This window comes from Mesoplodon densirostris, chromosome 14, assembly GCF_025265405.1.
Source record: "Mesoplodon densirostris isolate mMesDen1 chromosome 14, mMesDen1 primary haplotype, whole genome shotgun sequence".
Lineage (NCBI taxonomy): Eukaryota > Metazoa > Chordata > Mammalia > Artiodactyla > Ziphiidae > Mesoplodon > Mesoplodon densirostris.
The window spans coordinates 21,244,472-21,254,236 of NC_082674.1; the positions used below are offsets into that span (position 1 = coordinate 21,244,472).

General features: G+C 46.0%; 1 protein-coding gene across 1 annotated transcript; it reads left to right on the top strand.

Moving 5' to 3' along the window:
- The first annotated feature begins 568 nt into the window (after positions 1 to 568).
- On the top strand, positions 569 to 8,571 carry CENPA (centromere protein A). Its single transcript, XM_060117801.1, has 5 exons — positions 569 to 834; positions 5,826 to 5,932; positions 6,441 to 6,518; positions 6,802 to 6,958; positions 7,330 to 8,571. Exons 1-4 carry the CDS (start codon positions 741 to 743, stop codon positions 6,934 to 6,936), a joined length of 414 nt encoding a protein of 137 aa, XP_059973784.1. The 5' UTR covers positions 569 to 740; the 3' UTR covers positions 6,937 to 6,958; positions 7,330 to 8,571.
- Positions 8,572 to 9,765: the final 1,194 nt, after the last annotated feature.

A 9,765-nucleotide genomic window follows, 5' to 3' on the forward strand; every position in this document is an offset into this window, starting at 1 on the left:
AAAATAGAGCTGAGGCCTGCCCTGCTTGACCTCATGGTGAGAGGCCCCATCCTGGCTGTCCCAGGACCCTAATCATCAATAAGTTTCATGCAGTTAAGCTGACTTCTGAGTCATATTCATGGGCTGCTCCTGGTCTCAGGCGAGACATGGGATGGTCACATTCTCCGTGGGCCCGTCTCCTCATCTTTAAAACCCACCTCAAGATTGATAGAGCAAAACATAAAATGTTTGCGCAAGGTGATTCGTCTAGAGAGAGACGCGTTCTACACACGCACCAGCTACATCTTCATAATCGAGCTTTCATTTCTCGACCAGAGAGCACCGGAGGACCTGGGTCTGATCCATCAAAGATGCGGTCCTGCCCCAGGGAGCGGAGGACTGGGGCAGTTCCCGCCTCACTTCACTTTTCCAAGTTCCCATTGGCTGATTCCTACCATCGAACCGCCTTGTCCCCGCTGTCTTCTCCTATCACCGCCGCCGTTAGCTCTCATCCTGTGCTCTCATTGGTCCTCCCCGCAATCGCTCTGCTCCAGGAGCGTTCCAGAGGCAGCCACTGGGAGTCGCTGGATTCGGTTTTTAAAAAACGCCGGCAGTGAATCCGCGGCGGAGCGGGCAATTTGAACGCCACCCAGCCGGGGCATGCGGCCGGGGCGCTGCTGGCCCTCCCCTGAACCCCAGCCTCTGCCTCCGGACCCGGAAGGCCGAGAAGGAGCCGCGGTCCGCAACCCTGAGCGCCAACCATGGGCCCGCGCCGCCGGATCCGCAAGCCCGAGGCCCCAAGGAGGCGAGCCGCGAGCCCGGCTCCCGCCCCGCCCCGGCCGGGCCCACCCTTAGGTAACCCGTCGTGATCCCTTTCCCTCCGAGCCGGCCTCCCTGCAGCCTGTCTGTGAGGTGGGTACGGCCGGGTCCGCGTGCCCATTTCACAGACGAAAAAACCTATGCTCGCTTGCTGAGCCTGGGGTCCAGCCCAGTCTCCCGACCCCCGGTCCGCTGGCCTTCCTCTGCAGGGGGGCAAAACGGTTCTGCCGTCCAGTATCCGTTCCGGGAAGGCCCAAGGTCCAAGACCGGGGAGGGACTGGGGAAGGCAGCTCTGAGGAGGAGAAAGGACTGGCCCCGACAGTATTCTTAATAATACTAACGTGTATTGAGTGCTTACCACTAACTAGGCATTGTGTTAGACTCTTTATATGAATTAACTCAATTTTATATTGTGCCCATTTTACAGATGAGGCAACTGAAGCGCAGACAGACCTGATAATTTAAACAAGGTCACCCAGCTTGTTCCCGCAGACACGGGATTTTAAAAAATCGGTGTTTGTGCTTTTTTCAAATGCAAAAGTATTGGCTGCTTTTTGTGACAATTTCAAACAACAGTTCTAATTTTAGAAGGTGCCTTTCCAGGTTTTTGGGGGGTTTTTTGTTTTGTTTTGTTTTTTTCCTCCAGTGAGTGGCTGTATTGGTCCTTAACCAAAGTGCCTTAACTCAGCCGGTGCTCCCACCTTGTTCCCTTCCAGAGGTAGCATGCCCGGAAAGAAGGCTGGTCTGTGGTCCTTAGTTTCTGTGCTGTGGTTTGGCGGATGGGATACCCACAAACAAGAACTGTAGCAGCAACTGCTTTACTTGTTTTCTGCTCCATAGCTAAGAGGAGGGTGAAGAAAGTATTATTGGTTACTTATAGATGTTGCTATTGCGAATGGGTTTTTATTTTTCTTTCCTTAACATAAATAACCTTTGCATCTAGCTAACTTGCTGCATTCTCTTGTTAATCCTAATAGACTTTCAGCTGCTTTAATTGAAAATTTTAAGTGGACCATTATACTGTTTGCAAATAATGACTTTTGAGTCTTCTTTTCATTTTTATACATTTTATTTCTTATTTTATTGTTAGTGAGGCCCTGAGACTATTGTTGAAATAAGAGCAATGTTTTGGTCATCTTTGTCTCATTTGTAATTTTAACAGAATATTGTTACATATGATGTTCACTGTTGCTTCCGGATGTAGAAGCGTCCTTACAACTCCAGTCCCCTGATTCACTCTCAGCTCAGGATGACCTTGCCTCATGCTTCACTGAGGAAATAGAAGCCTCCAGACTGGATTCCCCTTTATCTTCTCACAACAGAGAACCTAGGTGACCCCTTTCCATCAAAAGCCACTCCTCCTACATGAGCTCTTGGTCATATTCTTCTGTCGCCTTCCCAGGGGCTTTCTGTTATCCTTACCACCGGTACTTGGAAGTAAATTCATACTCCTTACATTGGCATTTGGCAAATGTGCTCTGCTATTTCTGTTCTAAAGAAAAGGGCACCCCACATCCCTGGCTCCCTCACACTCCCCATTTCTCATTTCTGCCCTTCACAGCTACCCTTTTTATTTTATTATTATTATTTTTTTTTTGAGGTACGCGGGCCTCTCACTGTTGTGGCCTCTCCCCTTGCGGAGCACAGGCTCCAGTCGCGCAGGCTCAGCCGCCATGGCTTATGGGCCCAGCTCCGCGGCATGTGCGATCTTCCCGGACCGAGACACGAACCCTCATCCCCTGCATTGGCAGGCGGACTCTCAACCACTGCGCCACCAGGGAAGCCCCTATTATTTTTTTTAAATTTTATTTATTTATTTATTTATTTTTGGCTGCGTTGGGTCTTCCCCGCTGCGTGCTCTCTCTAGTCGCGGAGGGGGCTACTCCGCCACCAGGGAAGCGCCTATTATTTTTTTTAATTTATTTTATTTATTTATTTATTTTTGGCTGCGTTGGGTCTTCCCCGCTGCATGCGTGCTCTCTCTAGTCGCGGAGGGGGCTACTCCTCGTTGCGGTGCGCGGGCTTCTCATCACAGCGGCCTCTCCCGTTGCGGAGCGCGGGCTCCAGGCACGCGGGCCTCCGTAGTTGTGGTTCGCGGACTCTAGAGAGCGCAGGCTCAGTAGTTGTGGCGCACGGGCTCTGTTGCTCCGCGGCGTGTGGGAACCTCCCGGACCAGGGCCCGAACCCCTGTCCCCTGCATTGGCAGGCGGACTCCCAACCCCTGCGCCACCAGGGAAGCCCCACAGCTTTTTAAAACAGCCAGACTTAAGTCTACACACGTGTTTGTGTCCCCTCTTCCCAGACACCCTTCAACCCATTCCAGTCTGACTCCCCACAACCACTACCCTTACTTCCAGTACCCTTGAACTGCTGTTGTGAAGGTCACCAGCTACTTTCATGTTGCCAACTTTATTAGACACGCCTGTGTCCTTCTTTTATCCTCTCAGAAGCATTTGACACAGTGGGTCATTTCTTCTTCAAAACACTCCATCCCCCTGGCTCTGTGATACACACACTCTGCAGTTCCTGCTCAGTGGTTTTTACTGCCTGTGCCACCTCTCTTCAGCATGTTGATGCTGGACTTCCATGGTCTACTTTTCCCTTCTTTCCCTTCCCCAGGTGGGCTCATCCCTCCCCGTGGCTCCAGTACCATTCATACACTGACAGCTCTCACATTTATAGCTCCAGCCCACATCTCTCCTCTGACCCCGCACACCTACATCCAACGGCCTTTCTACTCGAAGTCTCTTGGGTATGTCACACTAAACACATCTAAAATCACACTTTTGGTTACTCCCCTCCTGCCGCTTCATCCCCGGTTTTCCCCATTTCAGGAAATGGCATAGCCACTCACAGGATTGTTTAAGCCAGAAACCCGGGAGAGATTTTTCATCTTGCCCCCATGTCCATCCAATCCAAATGTAAGCTCAGGCACTTCCACCTCCACGGTGCATCCTAATCATGCCACTCGTTGCCCTCTCCACTCCCACCAGCCTAGTCCAAGCCCCCAGCACCCTAACTTGGCTATGACTTCCCTTCCACTCTTGTCCCTTTTCGGTTCTCTCCTTACACAGCAACTGGAATGATCTTTAAATGTAAGTGGATCATCTCTCCGTCCTGCTTAAAGCTCTTCCGTGGCTTCCCTTTACTTTAGGATTAAATCCCAACTCCTTATGTCGGATTTTAAGACCCAACTATTGAATGTTTAATCCCAGTTCTTTCCCGTGATCTCTCTAATTGGTTACTTTTCACAAACACTTGTTCCTGAGTCATAGACTTCACATCTTCCCTTACCCCTCTGAGGTTATTATGTGTATTTTTCTTTCTCTCTTTTCTGTAATAACTCAAGTCCCTCTGGTATTGGTTATTTTGTTTGCTGAGTTTGGTCCCTTCCTTTCATGGTGTTGGCCTTTTCACATTGCTTGGTGATCTTTAGTTGTGTTCGTCTTTCCATTCTGTGACTGCTGTGTATGATTATTAAAGGCTGCTTCCAGCGACTGGATTGGGGACTGGTGGTGAGGAGGGAGGCAGGTGCCAGGAGCTCATCTCCTGGGTGTAGGGCCTCTCTCTTTCTAAAAAGTCCCCTGTTTCTTTGGCCCCTGGGATAAAGTCTCCACTGCCAGCACACCTCTGCATTGCCCCTCCGTCCCCATTTGCTCTTGGCAGCTTGTCTAACACTTGGCAATTAGTTCACCATATTAAATCCCTTCTATGCAACTACTTGGTGTGGATTCTCTCTTCTTGGCTGGACCATGAATAACATTTCTTCAAAATGTTAGTTTTCATGGGGTTTTTTTTTCTTTTTTTTATTTGTTCAACTTCTCAGAGGTTCATTTGTTTTTATTGGTCCTTGGTTTAATTTATGGAGCCAGCTGTACTGTTTTTGTTTTACACTCTTTTTCATTAAGTTAGTTTATTATCTTTAATATTTCTTTTGCTCTACCTTCTTTTGATTTACTTTAATAATTCTCTTCCTAATACGTGAGTTGAACAATTAGCGGAATTATCTTTTAATGTTCTTGTTTTCTCGTAGATAGATCTTGAGGCTGTACATTTTCCTTTAGGACTATTTGGCTATATCGCTTAAGTTTTAAGGTGTAGACTTTTTATTTTTATTCATTTCTAAATAGTCTAATTTCAGTGAATTTTCCTCTTTAACAAGAGAGTTAGAAGGATTTTTATTTTTTATATTCTTGTGTTTTTAATTTCTGATCAGAGTTTGACTTTTTTGATTTCCACTTTTAGGAATGCTTTTAAGATTTTTTTGTCTTTTTTTGTTGTTGTTGAAACTAGGCTTTGAGCCAAAGGCTCTGACTTCATAGCCCAAAGGCCCGACACTGGCACTGAGTTATGCCACTTCTGAGCTCCCACCTTGGCCGCTAACGTGCTCTGGCCAACTGTCTTAACCTCTCTGGGCCTCAGGATAACAGAGACAAGGGAATTATACTAGATAATCTCTCAGATTCCTTCCAGCTCTTAAAAAATACCTAAAAATTGGACTTCCCTGGTGGTCCAGTGGTTAAGACTCCGTGCTTCCAATGCAGCAGGCGCCTGTTCGATCCCTGGTTGGGGAACTAAGATCCCACGTGTTGCGTGGCAGGGCCAAAAAAACCCTAAAAACAAAATTGGAAACTGGGTTTCCAATCCAGGTGGGAAAGATAGAGGAGATGCACAGAGTACTGTGGGCCCAGAGGAGGGAAGTGACCCATCGGTTTGAAAGGGATTGGAAGTCAGGAAAGGCTGCATGGAAGAGTCGGCATTTAAAATAAGACCCTCAGAGGATCATCACTGAGGGTCAGTAGGACCCTCAAAGGATCACTTATTCATTCATTTAACAAAAATTTATTTAGCACCAACCACTGTCCTCCAGTTGCTGAAGATAACCACAATGACTACAATAGACAAAAAGCCCTGCTTTGGGGGCGGCTATTATATACAGTCTACGATTTGGTAGTTTGACAGCCAGGTTGCAATGCACCACCCGTTTTCCACTGCATTTTGCTCTATGACCCAACTCTTTTGCTCAGGCGCTTCCCGTCACCTTGCTCGCCGGAGATATCGGGTTCTGAAGGAGATCCGAACTCTTCAGAAGAGCACACACCTGTTGTTAAGGAAGAGCCCCTTCAGCCGCCTGGTGAGCTCCAGGGAGCTTCCCGCCAACCCCCATGCCGCCTCCTTTCTTTAAATTTCCCAGGTATTGGGCCCCTATCGCCTCTTGCCCAAATGGCAAGGGACCTCTTCTCTAGCCTGGTCGGGGACTCTTCATCTTCTGAAAACATGAGCCCACCAAGGGCACCTTCTAATTCTTTATGGAATTAATTTCTAACCCCTACCACCTTTGAACGGTGTTCTTTGATTACGTACAAGGAACTCTCTCATCCAACCACCCTTTCATCCCTTGTCTTGCCCTGAGAGAGTGTCTCCTCCTCTCCCCACCACCAATGAGGAGAGACGGGCCAATCTCTAAGCTCCCTGGAGTTGACACCAGCTACTAGTTCGGTTCTATGATTAAGGGAAGGGATAACGGAAATGAAGATTCATGGAGACTCATGGAGACAGTCTGTCTTCTCTTGAATCTCCTTTTACTCTCCACTCCTCCCCACTCCCCTTCTCCCTTGCTCCCCATCCCCACTCCTTCGCAGGCAAGAGAAATATGTGTCATATTCACTCGTGGTGTGGACTTCAATTGGCAAGCCCAGGCCCTGTTGGCCCTACAAGAGGTAAGAAGGGGGCCAAGGTACAGTTGGGTGAGGGCTGAGTATGGGAGAAAGGCAAGGCTAAATCTCACCTCCTTGAAAAGAACAAGGAACACCCAGGGTTTGGAGGCTAGGTTCTCATTTGGTGGTAGTGAAATTCCCAGGCAAAGTTCAGTCTCATTCTGTGAATAATCCTTCCCCGCAGTCCTTTGAGCCCTTAGAGACTGAGTTTAGCAGGTCTCTCAGCAAAAAGCAGCCCGTGCCCCCTCGTCTGTGTCAGTCTTTCTGCTTTTCTTTCTGTCTGCAGGCAGCAGAAGCGTTTCTAGTTCATCTCTTTGAGGATGCCTATCTCCTCTCCTTACATGCCGGCCGCGTCACTCTCTTCCCGAAGGACGTGCAGCTGGCCAGGAGGATCCGAGGCATTCAGGAAGGGCTCGGCTGAGCTCCTGCTGCCCCGTGACTCTGTAAGCTTTTCCTGCTCACCAGAGAGTGAGTGCACTTTGGGGGAAAAACAGCTAGCTTCTCATCACTGTGGTGGGAGTTTCTGTGAAGGAATCTTCCTTCTCCATCCTTAGTCCTTTGCTGCCTCGTTTCCTTTGTTCTCTAGGAAAGGTTTGACCTAGTTTTAACTTGAATGCTTGGGATTCTGTGGCTCATGCCCTTTTGTACCATGTTAAATAAAGATATTTTTCAATTAAGTAATGATCAGACAACCTGAATCTCTGACAGAGTTAATCCTCTCCATTTTACAAGGACCAGATGACCTCATTTTGATTAAAACAAAGTTCTTATTTTTGAAAATGCCTTGTTAGTAATTGTGATTCCTGTATTTCAGGGATGATACCAGGGACTCTGCCCCTAACTAGGACCAGATCATGGCGTACAAGGTGCTGCCTGGACTTGCTGTCTCTGAGCAGAGTGTGTGTGTTGCTTTTGTAATTAGGTTTTTTTAAGAAGGAGAAGACTGCATGACTTTCCTCTGTAACAGAGGTAATACGTGACAGAATCAACACATTCCAAAAGTCCTGACAATCATTTTCAGATGAAGAGACTCCAAGTTTGACTTCACTTTGCAAATTATTCACACACCTGATGATTTGGAAGACATCAGATTTTCTAGGTTATGAGAGAAAAGGATATTTACTGATTATTTTAGATCTTTCTGTACCATTTAAATTTTTTACCATATGTATATTTACTTTTATTTAAAACATAAGGGAAAAAATAAGAGAAGACCACTTCAACCAGTTGCATGGAAGAGCCTGGCGCGTCCAGCATACAAATCTCTGTCCTTCAGATTGACTTCATCATTCGTGGCAGCAGCAAGTTCCTGTGTGGACTGTGCCTGTCGACAGATTATATAGCTTTTCAAAAACTCAATTGGGATGAAAACAGGAAATCGTTAAGGTTTGATGTTCTGGCTCCTTCTGGTAAATTCCTATCAAAATCATTCAGAAATTTTAGCTTGTAGAATTTATTTTATTCTTATTTGCAAGTCATAGACGATGTATCGTAATTTATACTGCAGGATTTTTCATTCCAGGACTTTTAAGAGCCTTTTCAATGTTTTTACAGGTATTTTTTTATAACTCCCTTGTGGAGAGATAATAAAAATAATTCTTTAATGAGAAAACGTTGAAGCGAAGTCACTATTTTGCAGAGATTATACTGGGTCCTTTGTGTGTTAGCGTTAAGTTCTTCATTTGGACACTTTGCCAACAGCCACAATTTAAACGAGAATTCAGGGATGTGTTTTTGTCTCCGGTGGAGTAGAGTGTGAGCAGATAAAAACCTTGCCCATCGCTTGTAACTGAGAGCAGTTGAAGAGGTTTCCAGAGAAATGGGAAGTGCCACCCGAAGACTTTTAGATATTGTGTGTGGTGAAAATGATTAGTGAGGGCGGACACTAATAATGATGTGTCAGCCAACTGACCTGAGAGACAAACTAAAGGGGAAAGGACCCAGTTCTATTGTGTGATAGATTTTAACCCTTTGGAAAAACCGTTTTCTGTTCGACATCAACTCATTTTTATGTAGACATTGGAATAAAGCTTACCTATCTATGACTATATTTAAAGTTCTTGTCAGTATGTTATTAATCAGAAGATTATACTCTTCCTCTAGTTTTCTTTAAGTTGACACTTCTCTGCTCTCTTAAAATTGTACTAACCAGGATCCCACTGTAACACATGGTCACATGTCACACGCAAATGCCAGGCAGGATGTGTGCTCAGCACCACAGAGTATTTATATAGTAACGTGAGAATAAGTAATTTACACCATGATACTGTTATATGAGATCATTACAATTTACTGTAAACTTTGAGCACTTACATTGCTGATGTTGTTGGAGTTTTGTTTTTGTTTTTGTCTACTTTCTGGGTGATTTCACCAACATTATGTTCTAACCTTTCCATTGAGTTTTTTATTTCTGCTTTCACATTTTTTAATATCCAAGAACTCTCTTATTTTTTGAATGTTTCTTTTTTATAGCATCCCAATCAGTATTTACTCAAAAAAACCAATCTAGATATTTCAAGCCAAGTGGAATTTAATGGAAGGGATTGGTTAAATGATGTCAAGAGGGCCAGAAGAGCTAAAGGGAAGAGAGGATGCTACCCCAGGATCAGGAAGCTTCCAATGCTCAAAGCCCACACTCACTGCTGCTCGGCTGGAAGCATGGCCCCCGCCACCACTGTGTTAGAATCACACCAATGCTACTGAGCAGGAATAAGGAGCCCCTGCTCCAGCCAATGCTGTGCAGCCACCACTGACACCGAGGAAGCTCCTGTCATCTGCTGCTGCTTCTGCTGCCAAAGGCACTACCAAAACAACAGAGAAATGTCTCAACTCCCACCTGCCAGGCCCCACCAGCATTTTCCATTGGCAGAACCTAGCCAGAGCAGCTGCAAGGGAGTCTGAGAACCCAACTGTTGCCTTCTAACCCCCTTGTGTTAGGGACGAGAACTTGAATGGGCGAGAATGGAGCTTTGAGAGCCAATAGACACAGTCTGCAGGACGTGTGCTCTCAGCACCCAATCCCAATCTTGTTTCATAGATGCAATACCATTTTAAGGATATTTATTATAATTTTGCTACTGGTTTTTGTTTTCTTTCTGCTGCATCATCCTGTTTCCTCTAAGTTGTTTTTGTTTTTCCTGTTCTAGTTTCCCTTTCACTTATAAGGTTTTCCTTTAATGTTTAACAATCTTTACGTTTAAAAGTGGGAGACAGAAAAGCTAATAGGTAGTTCTGAGCATGTTGGTGGGGC